This window comes from Calcarisporiella thermophila, assembly GCF_041956535.1.
Source record: "Calcarisporiella thermophila strain CBS 279.70 unplaced genomic scaffold VTP21scaffold_6, whole genome shotgun sequence".
In the NCBI taxonomy this organism is placed as follows: Eukaryota; Fungi; Calcarisporiellomycota; class Calcarisporiellomycetes; order Calcarisporiellales; family Calcarisporiellaceae; genus Calcarisporiella; species Calcarisporiella thermophila.
This window is the reverse complement of record NW_027192196.1, coordinates 853,811-870,214: the sequence shown is the minus strand read 5'-3', so window position 1 is coordinate 870,214 and position 16,404 is coordinate 853,811. Positions and strand designations below refer to the sequence as shown.

Here is a 16,404-nt window from a genome sequence, read left to right as displayed (position 1 = left end):
TCGACCTTGTTCTCGTCTCATCCCTCCAATGAGTGCATAATGTGCGGCCGAACGGTTTGTGCCTACGTAATATAGCCTCAAACATTTTGCTTGTTTCTGCAGGCATTCTTTCCTGAATCTTGAGGATCAGGGGATAACTTTCTATTCCATTAGACTCCCGAAGAGGTTCACCACCAGGTAGCCGACGCGAGACTAGAGACTCAAAATTGGGTTAATCAGGAGCTCTATCGTCCCTCGTAAGAGAATATGACCATTGATCCTCTATTTCCAAGCCTCCTTGTTTGCTTGATTAATTGTGATCATAATTCTTTTTTCCAGTTATAATGTGGCGCCGACGCATTATCAGCCCGTCGTTCGTAAAACAGAAGGGAATTATGTGATACATTCCATGGTAATGCAACTTATTATTCCAAAACTGTCGTCGACATTCATCGATTTATCTATACTTAATATCACAGCGGTGGGGGCTCGTTCCCAGCTGGAGCAAAAAAATGCCAGATTATCAGGTCCCACTTTCATTTTTCCTCAGCAGTACGAGAAAGATAGCTGACTTCTTCTCTATTCGTACCAATATAGACCACTTTGAAAACCATTAACGCCCGTGATGACTCTTTAACTTCTGGCAAGCCAATGTTCAACTCACTCAAAAGTAAGAAGCGATGCGTAATTGTGGCCCAAGGGTAAAGCAAGAATTTTGCCCAGCACTTTTCGTTTGTAGTTGATATGGTTGCCTATTTCCAATGTCAAAGATTTTATGAATGGCTAAAACCGAAAACTCCAAAGGAGAGCAAAGTCCCCCATTATACCCGTCGAGCCGACCAGAAGGTCATGCTATTAGCAGGTCTCTATGATGAGGCGCATCCTGAAGGTTCCTATAAATGTCTCCCCTTCCTCGCCTCTTTCCAATACTGAATTTGTTACCAACGCACAGATCTTAAAGACAAGTCGCTTTTCACCTACACCATCATCACCACAAACTCGTCGGAGTTTCTCTCTTTTCTGCACGACCGTATGCCCGTTATCTTAGAGAATGGCTCCGAGGCCCTTTTCAAGTGGTTGGATCCAAACGAACCTTGGTCGCCTGAGTTGGCCAGTGTGCTACGACCCTATGAGGGGGAATTGGAATGGTAACCTGAGTACTGGTTGCAGGGTAGGAGAATCCTTGCTTGACGTCTTTTTATTTAGCTATCCGGTCACGAAAGAGGTCGGAAACGTGCGCAACAACTCCCCAGCTTTTATCCAGCCCTTGAGCAGTTCAAAATCAATTGCAAACTTTTTTGGCAAACCAGACAAGTCCACCAAAGCGTCCACCCCTAAAGAAGAGGAGGTCAAGGTCAAAGTCAAGGTTGAAGAGAAGGACGAAAAAGAGACCGAAGACAGCGTTGGGGTAAAAAGATCCCTCGAGCAGGACGGCAACATTGAGCTAGACAAGCGGAGCAAGGAGCCGAAGCTGATGCCGTCCAAGGAAGAAGATGCTACCGCTTTAAAAACGCCACCCTCGCCCGCCAAGATTGACCTCAAGTCGAAGGCCCAGAAAAAGACGGGATCCTCCAAAATTACCGCTTATTTCCAGAAATGATATGTGCTAATGTTGTTGTATGTATCCATCCGTTTGTGAATTAGTTCCACGCACTGAATCATTAAGAAATGGTGTACTCCTTAGTTTACTTAAATATTCAACAGTAAAAAAAAACACACATCACAAGAAATTATAAAGTCCAAGAAGTAAGAGCTTGGTTTAAATCTTTTGTGTCTCGCGCTCCAACCAAGCGAGACCCGGGGAGCCCGGCTTAAGCAAACGCGAGACCTTCTCGCGGCAATCTTGATGGTAGGCATTCACCCACTCCCGCTCAAACGGAGTTAACAAGTCGACGTTGATCATCTTGGTTTGAATGGGAACAAGGGTCACATGTTCGAAGCCGAGATACGGCTTCCCACCAAACTGGCCACGCGTCTCCACCTCCTTCACAAACACGATGCTCTCGATTCGAATACCATACTTGCCGTCCTCATAGTAGCCGGGCTCATTGCTGAGCACATGACCCGGTTCCAGAGGAACATCGTTGTACGCGATACGGGTTCCAATTCCCATGGGCCCTTCATGCACATTAAGGAAACTCCCGACGCCATGGCCGGTGCCGTGGCGGTAGTCAAGCCCATCTCGCCACAGGGGAGCACGCGCTAGTATATCAAGGCGATAGCCCGAGGTGCCCTGAGGGAAAATGGCGGTATCGATGGCAATGTGTCCTTGCAAGACGCGAGTGAACGAGTCGCGCTCAGCAGAAGTCGGCTGTGCGAAATGATACGTACGGGTCACATCCGTGGTACCATCCCTAATCATCAATATTATCCAGAACGATTAGTGCGAGCCGAAGAGACGAAATTATGCGATATTTACTTGTACTGGCCTCCGGAGTCCAAAAGATACACCTGATCACGCTGAATTACATCACAGGTTCCGGGCTTGGGGCTGTAGTGGATGATGGCACCATTTGGCCCGGTTGAGGAGATGGTCTCAAAACTCGGCCCTACAAAATCAGCCTGCTCCGCACGGAATTTCTCGAGACGCTCTGCAGCTTCGTACTCGGTGATTCTCTTTCCAGCATTGAGCTCCTCCTCGATCCACGCGAAGAAGTTGCACTAAACAAAAATACCAAGCACGGTTAACAATCCTATCACAATTCCCCGTTGAAAAGGAACATTTACCAGAGCAGCAGCATCGCGAAGATGACACTGGCGCATACCCTCCAACTCAACCTTATTTTTGACCGCTTTCATATCAGTGATGGGTGAGCGGATAAGCTTAGCATTATCCTAATGCAAAAATGAAAGGATTAAATCGGCATTGTTTGGGGAAAAGTTTATCAGAAGCAATATAAAAAAAAACGCACTTTGCCAATTGCATCTTCCAAGGCCCAGCTAGCGCGATCAGACAACAGGAGTTTCTGCGGAAATATCAAGAACGGATTTAGCGGTTCAGTTTCGAAATGGCTGACAATGATCATGAGTATTACCGATTTTCCTTCATTAAGTTGTGCAGACGTGGCTTTCAGATCTTCAAAAATAGCACCGTATGGCTTCAGAGTTACCTCGTTGCCCAAATGCTGCTTCACGTCAGTAGGAACCTTGGCAGAGTCGATGTAGAGGATAACATCGTCTCGGGTAACGAGAGCATAGGCGTAAAACACCGGGTTGTACTGCACGTCTGACCCACGAACATTCAACAGCCCTGGAGAGGCAAACGATTCATAATGCCGAATCAGATAAATCTGTAAAAATTTGCCCGGAGGTAAAAAAAAGGGATTTTGTAAACGCAAAGCTTACATGCAATTTCATCCAGCCCCGATACTACAAATCCGTGTGCTTCTTTCTTCTCTAGCTCCTCCCTGAGATCCTTGATCTTGTCTGCATGGGACTTGCCGGTATATTTCAGCGGGAGTATGGTGAGCGGGTCGAGTGGGCGTGAGGGCCTCTCGGCTCCCCAAGCAATGTCGACCAGATTTTCTGCAATAGGGACAATGGTTGAGCCGGCATCAGAAAGGGTTTTCTCAAGCTGATGCGCATCCACAGCGGTAATTAGGGTAGGGTCGACACCAATGCGAGAGCCTGAGGGAAGCTTAGCAAGCCACTCTTGCCATGTTGGCACCTCCGGCAGGCCGGACTTCATGAGGGTCCAGTTCCCATCAAGCTCCATCGAAGCCTGGAGATGATAACGGCCGTCGGTGAAAAGAGCAGCCTGATCGGTGGTGACCACGGCAGTGCCTGTTGAAGTGGCGGAAAATTCAGCTATCAATTTCGCTGCAAAACTGAGCATTCTAGTATATATCCTCACCAGCAGAGCCAGTGAAGCCGGAAATAAATGCACGCCGCCTGTCGCATTCGGCGGAATACTCGCTCTAGTGGCAAAAATGGTAAGACAAAATAAGTATTTCTCGAGAATCCTCAGCGTGGAAAAAAATTGCGGCATTACTTGATGGGCATCTTCGGAGGGAATCACACTATAGATAGCATCCCGTGTCAATCCAAACTTTATGGAAGCAGCTAAAATAGATTAAGGTCTACTCACTAGGCTTGGACATTGTGCTCTGGTTTGTTCATTTGCTCGCGTAGAGCCTGAACGCGTCTCGTGGTATCGACGGGCTTAATTTCTTTTGCTTCAGCCATTTTCGAGTTTGGAGTGAGATTATTTAGATGGTGGATAAAGTACGGTGTGGTAGGAAGCAGTGTGACCTGTCGGGGAGTTCGTCGGTGGTTGATTCCACGGCCGAGAAGGGAATGGGAAAGAAGAAAAGGACGCACGGGTAATCTCATGAGAATACGTGGAAATTTTTCTGGGAGTTATAGGGGTAGACCACGTGCTTAGTTGACCCTAGTTGCGTCATCGCCTAATGATGTCAATGGGTTGGAGTGAGGCGCGAGTGCGGAGCTGTAGGCCCTTTTGAAAGACCGTCACTTAGACGCGAATGTGTCTCGAGCGGGGGAGACAATCCACCCGGAGAGGAAAAGCAGCCGGCCCAAACAAGCACCGAGGGCGTGATCGGGTGCAGAAACTGCAAGCTCGGCCCCCCGCCTTCCTCTTCGCAGCAGCGGCACCCAATTTAATCTTCCAGGATTACTTGTCACCTGCAGAAATTAATCTCTTAGGCCAACCCCAACAAAACTACGAAAAATCCTTGTCCCCATCCCCTGTGGCTTGTCATTTTGCCACTACTCGATGAGGGCAACTTTAATTAAAAGGTTTTTTCCTCCTGCCTCTTTCACCATTTATCTCCGCCCCCTAAATCCTCCCCTCTCTTACCGCGATGACGGCGTGGATCCACTTCTTCATTAGCAAGAGGAAAAAGCCCGTCTTCGAGCTGACTCTCGTAGTGCACGAGCTGGCAAACGTTCCGTTGGTGAGCGGGCATTATTCAGTCCGCTGGCGACTCAAAGGATCTGCTGCGCAGTCGCAGGGCGAAACACAGAGGTAAATTTTGTGGATTCGGTGGAATTGGCTTTTTTTTTTTCACTGAAAACAATGTGTGTCCAGAGCGCCATTACGGAACCACTGCGTAAGATGGGGACAAAAATTCCAAACTAGCGTTCAGCTCATAGTGGGAAAGGACAATATTCTCCAACCATGCGAGCTGCGCTTGTACATAAAGCAGGTAGATGTTTTGCTGGCCAGCCCTCGCTCTTGACTGTGTCCTCAAAATGTTTTAACATAGGAATCCATTAATGGGCGTGAAGCCACCAATGTTGGGGTGGTTATTTTGAATTTATCTGAATATGTTAATGGGGGAGGAGAAATGCGCCGATACCTTTTGCAGGAGAGCAAATTCAATTCTACACTCAAGGTATTTTTATTTATTGTATTAACACGTTGGCACTCATTCACTCACCCATCTGTGTCATTGCCAGCTTGGGATCTCTCTGCGCCAGATTGAGGGCGACGCTTCCTATGTTGTGTAAGCATAAAGCTGGCCAATTTTCGCCGGTATGACTAATCTAATCTATCTGTTTACTCCCCCCCTCCCCACTATCGACAAGCCCCTCTCTGAAGCGGTCGCAGATATTCACAGGAATACATTCTTTGGTAACAGATTCGCGCAAAGAATCCGACAGTAAATCGTTAAAAGGTAACAAGCACTCCCACCTGCCCCAGTCGCTGCCTACCCATTAACCACCCCTATCTCCTCTAGCCCCCAGCCATCGTAATAGCATTGGTTCCACCACCACTAACACTCTGCATCGTTCTTACTCTTCACCCACATTGGTCGAAACATTTGCAGTGCGCGAAGCCATCGACCCTGCCCTCTTCCTAAAGAGCTCGTGCGAGCGTTCTCCGACCGATATTGTCGAAGAGATCTTTCTTAGACAAACGGTGAGCCATTCTGGGTCTAGCACCTCATCTAGCTCTTAAAACTTTCTTCATTCTACCTATTGTTTTCTTTCTCCTCGTTAACAAAAACTATTCTACCGCTGACTACTATTTTGCTCCATATTATCTCGTATATTCTACAAATCTTCATTTGTTTAATTGTTCCTCTTGTTTACTCCTCATTTTATTCTTTTGTTCCCAACACATTTTCTCGTGTATGTAATGACAAATATTTCCTCTTTTTTTGTCTTGTTAAATTTTTCTCGTTATTTGCTTGATTTCTCTACATCTAATAAACAAAGAATACAAAAGAACAGGGTGTCTCTTCAATGTTGGGTATCTTGTGTTTGTTTATTTCGAGAGTAATTGAACTCTGAACTCTAACCGAGACCAATCCAAGCCGGTCCCCATTAGTATGATTGGGGTCACGTCATGCCCCGAACTCAACCTTGTTCGCCCCATTGACGTTTTCCGTGCAATCCACTTGATTCTCCTCTCCGCCCTCTTCGGGCGTATTCGACTTTCGCCTCAGCATTGACCTCTTATACCAGTAATTGGTGACGAAATAGAAAAGAACAATGCCTAGGTCCAGAACCAACACGGAGATGTAGTTGAAGGCCGCCAACACATCAAATGGCGGAGGACGAAACCCTATGAAAACAAGAACTTACTAGGAAACGTTGCCCTTTATTTACAGATAGCTTCCCATCACGAAGAATGAGGAGCCCAAGAAAAGTGTACTTGCCAAGGCTCACAATTGAAAACGCAGCCCCCGAGATATCGACCGCCAGGAACCCGAGGGAAATCCCGTATACCCTTTTCTCGCCTATAAAACAGAAGGTTAGCGATATAGCCCAGACTCACTCTACACTCATCGTCTGCTATTTACGATAGATGTCAATATACTGTGGCAAAAATCCCAGAGTAAGCAGCGATACGGAAATCGAACCCACAACATCCAGCATCCAATGGGCCCCGTTCCCAACGGCGAGCCACGCTAACCGTACAAACCCATACTCCACTACTCCAAAACCGGCCATACAGCCTACAAGAAGCGAAACGCTTCTAGCTCTGGACAATCCACAGTCATAGTAGTAGTGTTGAATCACGCATATCATGCCCAAAAAACCAAACACTTGTGGTTGCACGATGAGTGGGATGGAGAGATCGAGTAGAATTGCATATGCACCAAAGAAGACACCAGAAAGCGACCAGAGGATCATCATCATGACCTGTTTCAAGGAAGCAGTGAACAGGTTGGAAAAGCAGGACCGAATGTGGAAATGCAAAAGAGTCCCTACCGATAGTCCCTTGGAAGACTTATTCTTCCAGTTTTTCCATATCTGTGGAAGCAGCTGAAAGGACCAGAATATAGTCCCAATGGTACCAAAAACATTCTCTAGGATATTAAATAGCGGCTGTGATTCCATGGGCACAGCTCTTTAATCATTAAGAAAGATGGAGGAAAAGCAAGGGAAAACGTTTTAACCCCTAGATCATCTTATATTTTGGAGGATAATTCATGCAAAAAACAAGCCACCGCTTCTACAACAGCCCCTCAACTATATCAGGCTTTCCATCATACACGCCTTTGCACCATTTACGACGCTGTTTAATCTGATGAAGAAAGGACAAGAGGGATTGTTTTGAGACCAAGTGGTCAATAGAGCCCTTTAAGCTGTTTCCTATTAGCGGCAAATGAAGATTCTCGGGCGGGATCCTTAAGTTGCAGAAATACATAAAGTTCAAACTGTAACACATTGACGTGAGCTTCTGAATGCAGCCGATTTAAGAATTTCCTCTAGCTGAAATGCACGTCATCGGTAGATAATTTGAGGAGAGTTCTGAATTGCGGTTTGCCTTTAATTTGTTTTCCGTCACCAGATTGGCGTGGCAGAGATGCAACTTGCATGTTGATAAGATAGATTGGGCTGGCTACCAGAAAACAATTCCATCCTCTCCTCTATAGAATGAAAACAAAATAGCCCTACCCCGTTCATATTACTAATTGTTTTTACTCATGACCACCTTTTGTTTTTTCTTTGGCGACCAGCGGATGACTAGTATAGTGGAATGATGTGGTGGAATGACGCATCCAGACTCCAGCAATGGTTGGGCCCCCGAGGAAAAGCGCTATCGAAACCTTTCCCAATAAATGGAGAATAAAGGAAAGTGTCCTTGCAGCACCTTGACAACGCATGCTTGTTTAGCTTATCCTGAAGTGTATTCTTCCTTCTCTATACAAACTGTTCAAGAGACTGAATCAACTAGAAAGGATTGAAAAAGACATAATGATCCGAGAGAGCAGCTAAGAAATCCTCTCATTAAAGCATGGGTAGCCTGCTTTATCGATCAGCTATAAAAAAATGTAGCATAGCCCCTATACCTTTGCCGGAGGTACAACAGGAAGAGCTCTGACCTCAAAAATGAATCTTAAGAGGAAAGATATACTCCAAAAACTCATTTTTCAGTGTAGCAACTGATAGCGTCTCACTATTTGCGCTCATGAGAGTTGAACCAGAGCATAGGTGTGAAAAAAAAGCGTGACTGGTAAAATGGATGCTTATAAAGTTAACATCGCGAATTATTTTACTATTCAATATCAGTTCAAAATGTCGACTCCTGAAATTCCTCCCGCGATTAAACAGCTCTTTGCCACATTTCCTTTAAAAACATACGATCCTGTTCATACCCCCGTGCACCCCGTGAAACCTGTTCTCTACGTATACGGTCCTGGGTGGAAATCAGATGCTCCTTCATTTGATGCCGACTGTTTAACATTACAAGTCAGTGCTCCTTGGTAGCAATACAAAATTCTAGCTATACTGAACGAGAGTTTTGCTTTTCAGACATATCTTTTATTCTGTGGCTACGATTTTCAAGTAAAAAATGGCAATGAACCATTGATGTCACCCAATGGTATATTTTTCTTTTCCGCCACGGCCTTTCTATGAGTTGATGATCTAATTTCTTTTTCTTCAAAGGCAAACTTCCATTCCTCGCCCTCCCAAACGGCGACTGTTTAGATAAAGAGAGGATATTTGAGTTATTACAGGCGGAGAATAAGCTCCCCCCTTTAGACAAGGTTCAAGAATCGCTAAACAAAGCTTTCTCAGCTCTGGTCGAGACAAAACTAAGACCTGCACTTGTAGGTGACCGAATCCTCTAAAAGGCCTAACTTTTTTTACTCCCTATGCCCATCGGCCTAACCTCCGAGATCATTTTTCATTCATTGAATAGCTATATAACATATTTTGCGAGTCTCAAAATTTCGAGCGCCTTGCTTCTCGCTATGTCGCCCACTGCGCAAGTCCTATAGATCGCGTGGCACTCTACCAGCTGAAGAGTGCAGTCGTATCGGAACTACTTGCCTACCGGGATGTCCTTGCGCGTGAAGAAATATACAATGAAGCAGAGCAGGCGCTGGAAGCGCTGTCATTAAAGCTTAGCGAGGGAGGCGACTATTTCTTTGGAAGGTAGGCAAGAAATTGAATTATCTTCAATCTCCCCACGCCCCTTTAACACGTCCGCTTCCCCTTTGAAAGCAAACCAACCTTGCTCGATGCTATCGTCTTTGCTCATCTCCACACCATCCTTGCTTCTCACGCCCCAGTTTCTGTGCTGCGAGAGGCCGTGCAACGACGAAAGAATTTGGTAGAGCTAGCAAAACGGATATATAATGCGTATTACCGGGAGAGTCAGGGAGAAAGACAAGAAACGCAGACGAAGACAGAGGAGAAAAGCTCATAGCATGATGGGCGTGGCCCATAGGTGAGGCGATCTTGGAATGAAGCAGCCCGCACTCTCAATGGGCTGCTGCCACCAACTGGTGGGATGCTAAGTGCTTCACGGGTTTTCCCCCAATAAAGGTTTTCTTCACTCTGCCAGAACGCTTGCAATATATAAAACTGCTTTTAATAAACAACAGAAAAAGTAAAATAACAAATAGACATTAAAAAGGAGAAATAGAATTCACAAAAACGAATAAAACAAAGTTATAAGGAGAATCATGAGAAGAGGGGAAAAATAAAAGGCGGTGTGATTAAAAATTGTTCAAAAAAGTACTTTATAGACATTCGGTTTTCAAGACAAAATAAGCAGGGAGTTGGGGAGGGAGATGGAAGATGGAAAAATGTACCAATAAAAGACGCAAAACAATATAAGGTATGGCTTCCATGCAAAATGAGGAAACACTTTTATCAGAAAAAGGAAAAAGAAAAATAGAATGGGGTGATAATTGAATCGCACAGGGTGCTTCACGTCGAATGTTCTCAAAAAAAAAACAAAGCAAAGCAAATCCAGTTTCTAGTCTTCCAGATCCGACATGGTGTCGTCCATGGGTGGAGGCTTTACCATGTTGGACCACATTTCGTCTTCCTCGCCGGCTCCAGCTGGGTCATCGGCAAACTCCTCTTCAATTCCATAGACCCCGTAGTCAAGCACCTCGAACCACGTTAGCCTCTCACGATGCAAGCCTCGATGTACGGCAGCAACACATCGCCGCTCATCAAAAGCCACGCGCCACACTCCTTGAGCCCCAGTCAAAAGGTCGCGCACGTGTTGCCCTGTGGAGAGATCCCACATCTTGAGACCGCCCTCGGCTCCAGAGATCACCTTTGTGTCATCGTGCTGGAAGCATGTGATGGCACTGGGGTGTCCCACGAGGACGTGGCGGCACACGCGGCGCTCCACATCCCACACACGTAGCGTGGAGTCTGCTGCAGCCGAAACCAGATGGTTTGGAGTGAGCCCAAGCAGCCCCACGAGCGAAATATGCCCCTCAAGCATCGTGAGACATGACCCGTCAAGCAGACTCCACACACGCACAGTCCCATCCATACTACCACTCATGCAACTTGTACGATCCGGCGCAATCACGACCGAATATACCTTCTGGCTATGGCCCTCCATCACAAACTGACACGTGCCCGTGGCAAGATCCCACACCCGCAGCGTATGGTCATAGCTGCCGCTGACGAGAGTGTTGCCGGTGGCAGCAATGCTTCGCACCGAGTGAGAATGTCCTCGCAGCACATTCAGCAAGTACGGGTCGGAAACGACGGGGAACTCGGACGACTCTTGCTTTCTGATCCAGGGTTCGCTCTCGGGGCTTGGCAGCTGCCATACGCGGAGCGTGGTGTCCCGCGAGCCGGTCACGATCAGGGGCACAGAAGGCTCCACAGCCCGGGTTCCATCGGTGCGCACCGTTTCTGATGGCATGATGATCATCAAACAGCGCACGGTACTTGTGTGGCCCATGAACACATGCGTGCACTTGCCCTGCTCAATATCCCAAACTCGAACGGTCCGATCCGTGGAGCCCGACACCATCGTGTTCCCAACGTATTGCAGAGCCCATACTCCGCCCTCGTGGCCCTCGAGCCGCTTGCGCAGACGGCCAGTGGAGGTGTCGTACACGTTGATGCAGTTGTCATCAGACCCAGAAATGATTTTGTCATCGTCGAACTGCAGGCAGGTCACCACGTTATTGCTGTGCCCGTGGAAAGCATAGCGCTTGGCACGGCCCAGAGCCCAGTTACGACGAAGGATGTGGTGGCGTCGATAGAGCTCTTTATATGGATGGCGGGATGAGGGAGGAAGGGGGAGACGTTGACTAAGGATCAGATCGGGTTTGTCATTAAATGAGTCTTCCTCCGAAACATAGTCAGCTGAGGGCTGGCGGATGCTCTCAGAGATCTCCATTCGGAGCTTCGACTGCCCTACAGATCGCGCCTCGCCACGGTCGACCGTGCGAGGGTGCAATCCCACATAAGTGTCAGCCTCCTCAAAATTGCAGATGCTCTTCGTGTCCTCATCCAAGGAGGTATCGGCTGTAGCGTCCGACTTCAAAGGGGAAAAGCCGTCAAACAAGGAGGATTGGCGGCGATCTTCCTCCGATTTATACGGAGTCATCAGCTTTCGAGTGAGATCCATGGCTTGATCCCGGAGCCTTGAAATCCGCTCAGAGATATCGCTCGACGAGCCCACCTCTCTCTTCTCTTGAGCCAGCTGTGCTTTCTGTCGTTCAATGAGTGCCTGCAACATGGCGTGTCTGTGCTGCGTAAGTAGAGCGGGGTCTGATCCTTGTCCTACTTGATTTTGCTCGGAGGCACTGTGGGATGCGTGCGCTTCCTTGCCTTGGGATTCCGCCTTCTGGTCCAAGAGCTCCAGGATTTGTCTAGTGCTGAGGAAACTACTGGACAGACTCTTCAACAATTCCGGGTTCGTTTCACGTCGAAATTCCGGAGTATGGAGGGAGGCCAGGCCAGGGGCTCGCTTATCTGCCAGTTTTGGCGTACGTTTCTGGAGTTTGAAGCTGAGTCCATAGGTCGACCAACCCTCCTGGAACGCCCTGGCCTCCTCCTCTTCCGAAACCATGAAACCATCCTCTTCGAGCTTCTGCCGCCACACATGAGAGTCAGAATCGATCACCAAGCGCCAGCGCCTGCATACTTGTGCGGCACGACACATGCTACGCACATCAAGATACTGCACAATATGAAGCGCCAGCTCAAAGGGGAGCTCCGTCAAGAAGTCACGACGCATTGCCCTCATGATGACAGAGTTAGCCAGCTGAAGCGTTTGGGTAGACGACCGGCGTAAGAGTTGGAAAAGCAGGTAGGACTGCAACTGGCCGGGTAGAGTATCGAACATGGCCGCAATGGAGGGCATGCTGAACAATGGATTGGCCTCCTGCCCAAGCTTGCTTTCGTCGCTGATTTGGGCACCTGGCCCATTCTCAGCCACTCTTTTTGTGGATACGGTGGAGGTGCTTCCAGAAGAAAAATAAGAGTCGGCAGATAGGCCTTGACCAACAGAAGAAGTTATGGGTGAGAGAGAGGGGGAGGGTAAATCCGACGAGGTGGATCTGTCTCGCTTATTTTTCGCCGTACGAAGACGATGTAGGGCAGGAGACGAAGCCACAGATGAACTCGACTCCATGTCTTTGGCTAAAGGGTTTTCCACGAGAGCGCGACGCTTTTTGAAAGGGGAAAGGGCTAGGGAGGATGAGTTGGTGCTGGAGGGTGTAGAATCTTCGACACCGTCTTCCACAAAAGTCTCTCTTGGAGACACTTCAGCAGGCGAAGCGGCTCGTTTGCGTGTGGCACTGGGGGAATCGGGGGTCGAATTACTGCCCTCGCCACCAAATGAAGTCGTAGTGAACGACATGGACGATACGGTGGGCTCCATCTCGCCATGAGTCCTTTGTACCTGCTAGATAAATATGGTATGCATAAATTTGAATCTACAGTGTAGGTATAAAATGACTCGATGAACTCACGTTCACTATTGTCCCGTCAACTTCGTTTTCCTCAAACACAACTCGGTGGCCATTGATTTCAAAGCTGAATCGTTGTAGAGATGAAGGCGTGGGAATCAGCGCAAGTGGATACCGTCGAGAGTCAAACGATACCAAGGGGGGTGCTTTGAATACAAATGACGGCTGTTTTGTGCGGGTGGTGGTGGTAGTGGTAGTGGTAGTGGTAGTAGTTTTTACTACGGTGATGGTGGTAGTGGTTGCGGGAGGCCCTTCGCTTGTCTTTGAAAGCGAACGTTCGAGAGAATGTGGGAAATTTTCGACCGGGGGAGAAATATCGTCTGCGGCTTCTTGATCTATGTGCGGGTCAGTTTGCGGAGAAGACACATCAGAGGGTGGATGCGAGAGGCCTTCGTCAGGAGATGGGAGACGGTTGGTTGATTTCCCAACCGATCCCGTAGAGCTATAGGAACTTGACATCAGACCTAGGAAAAAAAAAATCCGATGGGATTTTTGCACGCTGGTGATTCTATTAGCAAATCTGTATTTATTGCGGAATGGTGATGGGCTTTATTGTTCTATCCTGATTTGATATGTGAAGGACATGGTGTGAAATCAGCCTTCAATTTAGCAACGCCATATAATAATGAAACACTTACACTAAGGCAATAGTGGTCTGATCTCTTAGAAAAGCTTTTCTGGTCACTAAAAGTGTATGATTAGGAGATATTTTGGCGAGTGGGGATTTTGTAGGAGAAAAAGATGAGAAAAAGAAGCGATTGATTAAAGAATAGTTCCGATCCAAATGGGATCAATAATCTCTTTTCTCTCGGAATGGTTAGGTGGAGTGGTAATAAGAGGAGACGAGAATCAACACAGAACAATCTTTTGGAGGGGGGGGTGGAAGTGCTCGCAACAAGTAGGGCTATTTTCAAGAAGAGATTGAAGTAGAGGGAAGTTTTTCCTCAAGGAAAAAAAAATGAGCTGTCCGATAAATTACTAAGCCACTCAGTAGACGTAAGCAAATTCCCAGCTCATGGAAAAATGCCCGAGAAGAGATTACAGAAGCAAAAGATGAACCTCAGATATGCAATTACACTTATTGTGCCACTGAAGAATATTACAAGGCGAACCCTTGGAAGGCAAATAGCTCCTCAATTTTTTGATCACTTGCTTGCTATTAGGCGATTGCTTTCATGGTTCGAAACCATTCTATCCTTACCACAAAGGGCCTTCTGTATTACCATAGTTTTAGTGTGCCTTAAGATATAAAGACCCCCTCATTTCCATTTCCTCATAGGTCGAAACAAAATAATCAATCTGGCTGATCAATAAAGCAAGCTGATATAGAATTTTTTGTATGCTATTAATCTTAGACCTCCAATAGTATTGACATCCCTGATAATTGTCCTGAACACACAGTCCCCCTTGCTTGTTTTTCCGGGTTAACAAAACCGACAAATTGGAATCCTGTGCCAATCGTGTTAAACTTAGGATCCTCGACCAAGGGGTTTTCTAATAACAATAATAGCAAAATATAACCAGGAACAATAAAAATATTTGGAAGCATTGACCTTGGCGTAGGCTTAATGGAGGGACTGCAACGACCACACACACACTGAATCCTCGATTCGAGGGTCCATAGAGAAAGATACCCGGCTGTACCTCCAAGAGGCACCTTTGAAGTGTCTACGATTGCTAGCGTGCACACTGGGACAGTCAGGCTGGCGCACTCTCAGGAATTCAACAATGAAACTCGGCTCAAGGGTCAGTGAGCTAAGACTAGCAAACTGTTTTCAGGGCACTTAAGGCGAACTTTCAGGGGCAATCTCAAACAGGAAAGCTGGCCAGTTTGTACCCCACTTGTTTATTAATGCTGGCCCAGCGTGGGCCAATCAAGGCTGTTCCCAGGGGATGGAAGGGCTGGAAATCCTCAGATTGCCACCCACGCTAAGAATCAATATTAAAAGTTTGCTGCCGAGTATAGAGATTTGTTTTTGTTAAGGGGTGTGTTTCCCCAATATTCGATCCTCGTATTTAATACAGTAATAATCATTTTAAACTCTTGTTTTCTTTCTCCCCTTTTTTCCTTCCACTAGGTACCGTAGTTGTTTTGGCCATCATTTAAATACATTACCTCTACTCTCTCCTTCCTTCTACACTCGCTCCCTTTCCCTCGCACCTTGGATATCATCACAAAGGCGACCATGCCTTCCCTCGGGTGTAATCACATCCACTCATATATGAAAAAGTTATTAGCAAAGGCCGATAATAATGATTGGGAGAAAGACAAGGATGAGCCCCTTGCTTCAATCACCGAGGAATATATGACAGAGGCTATAACAAAGCTCGAAGCTAATAAGATCGAGGTTGAGCTTGGTCGCTTTATCAGATACGAAGATGAGCAGCCAAAACAGATGCAGGAAAAGATAAAACGTCGTCGATTTAGGCGCACATTCTTTTTGGTGATACCCGTGACCATTGTGTTAATCATTTGTACCTTTATGGTGTGCTTCTTTTTTTCACCCCGATGGCCGAATATCCGCGTTCTCGGAGCCCCAAGGCACCAAACACAGTCAACACGAATCGAGCTGGTTCAATCAGAGGGATATGAACTGCTGTCCGTGGCAACAGAGCTCGAGCTGGAGGTGACGAGTCCCAACTGGCTTAAGACAGACTTGAGTAACATCACGGTTGAGGTATGCATAAGATAAGAATGAAAATATTCATACGTCCTCCTCATAAATGTATCATCTGCTAGCTCTTTTGTCCCGACCACTCAAGCATCGGCAGCGGCTTAATTCTAGTAGGAAAAGGTTTTCTCCATGCCCAAACTCTTCAAGCGCACGCTACCACTCGCTTTAACTTACCCGTCATCCTTACTTACAACATCACCACCGTCACCAGCCCGAGCACCTGGGCGTATAACGATCTTTTGACAATTTGCGGGCTGAATGGAGATCATGATGGCGTATCCGTAAGTTCATTGGCCGCGCATCTAGTCACCAAGTTCAACGCTGCCAACGGCGCTCTCTGTCTCCATAACCTCTCATGGGAAGGGAAATTCAGCTTCGAATGCCCCATCCCCATGAAGTACCGAGATAAGCTTCCAGTATTAAAAGAGAAGCCTACTTACTTAGGACAAACTTTGCACTATTATTTAAATCTCTTCCGCTCCCACAACTTCACTGATTCTCTGATACTGTAAATTGTACCATAATCTTCATTTTGTTGTATAATAGGTGGGTATTAATTTATTTGAATATATTTAATCCTCAATCGCATT

At 46.9% G+C, this 16,404-nt stretch overlaps 7 protein-coding genes across 7 annotated transcripts; 4 read left to right on the top strand and 3 right to left on the bottom strand.

The window, feature by feature from the left end:
* Positions 1–39: 39 nt before the first annotated feature.
* On the top strand, positions 40–1,579 carry VTP21DRAFT_10088 (uncharacterized protein; the record flags this gene model as incomplete). The annotated part of the gene is made up of 8 exons (XM_069389385.1): positions 40–66; positions 154–236; positions 319–391; positions 459–506; positions 577–680; positions 750–868; positions 932–1,127; positions 1,186–1,579. 8 exons carry the CDS (start codon positions 40–42, stop codon positions 1,577–1,579), a joined length of 1,044 nt encoding a protein of 347 aa, XP_069253814.1.
* Positions 1,580–1,738: 159 nt separating this feature from the next.
* Positions 1,739–4,311, bottom strand: VTP21DRAFT_10087 (uncharacterized protein; the record flags this gene model as incomplete). Its single annotated transcript, XM_069389384.1, has 9 exons — positions 1,739–2,333; positions 2,399–2,640; positions 2,707–2,814; positions 2,892–2,945; positions 3,015–3,229; positions 3,325–3,762; positions 3,833–3,896; positions 3,971–3,998; positions 4,067–4,311. 9 exons carry the CDS (start codon positions 4,309–4,311, stop codon positions 1,739–1,741), a joined length of 1,989 nt encoding a protein of 662 aa, XP_069253813.1.
* A 491-nt stretch (positions 4,312–4,802) lies between these two features.
* Positions 4,803–5,902, top strand: VTP21DRAFT_10086 (uncharacterized protein; the record flags this gene model as incomplete). The annotated part of the gene is made up of 6 exons (XM_069389383.1): positions 4,803–4,966; positions 5,030–5,147; positions 5,208–5,336; positions 5,401–5,447; positions 5,530–5,618; positions 5,682–5,902. 6 exons carry the CDS (start codon positions 4,803–4,805, stop codon positions 5,900–5,902), a joined length of 768 nt encoding a protein of 255 aa, XP_069253812.1.
* Positions 5,903–6,290: 388 nt separating this feature from the next.
* Positions 6,291–7,290, bottom strand: VTP21DRAFT_10085 (uncharacterized protein; the record flags this gene model as incomplete). The annotated part of the gene is made up of 4 exons (XM_069389382.1): positions 6,291–6,511; positions 6,606–6,686; positions 6,750–7,092; positions 7,162–7,290. The coding sequence occupies 4 exons, from the start codon at positions 7,288–7,290 to the stop codon at positions 6,291–6,293; spliced, it is 774 nt and encodes a 257-aa protein (XP_069253811.1).
* A 1,182-nt stretch (positions 7,291–8,472) lies between these two features.
* Positions 8,473–9,610, top strand: VTP21DRAFT_10084 (uncharacterized protein; the record flags this gene model as incomplete). Its single annotated transcript, XM_069389381.1, has 5 exons — positions 8,473–8,646; positions 8,710–8,779; positions 8,845–9,008; positions 9,101–9,336; positions 9,406–9,610. The coding sequence occupies 5 exons, from the start codon at positions 8,473–8,475 to the stop codon at positions 9,608–9,610; spliced, it is 849 nt and encodes a 282-aa protein (XP_069253810.1).
* A 555-nt stretch (positions 9,611–10,165) lies between these two features.
* On the bottom strand, positions 10,166–13,598 carry VTP21DRAFT_10083 (uncharacterized protein; the record flags this gene model as incomplete). Its single annotated transcript, XM_069389380.1, has 2 exons — positions 10,166–13,075; positions 13,143–13,598. 2 exons carry the CDS (start codon positions 13,596–13,598, stop codon positions 10,166–10,168), a joined length of 3,366 nt encoding a protein of 1,121 aa, XP_069253809.1.
* A 1,727-nt stretch (positions 13,599–15,325) lies between these two features.
* On the top strand, positions 15,326–16,326 carry VTP21DRAFT_10082 (uncharacterized protein; the record flags this gene model as incomplete). Its single annotated transcript, XM_069389379.1, has 2 exons — positions 15,326–15,817; positions 15,880–16,326. The coding sequence occupies 2 exons, from the start codon at positions 15,326–15,328 to the stop codon at positions 16,324–16,326; spliced, it is 939 nt and encodes a 312-aa protein (XP_069253808.1).
* Between the last annotated feature and the right edge of the window lie 78 nt (positions 16,327–16,404).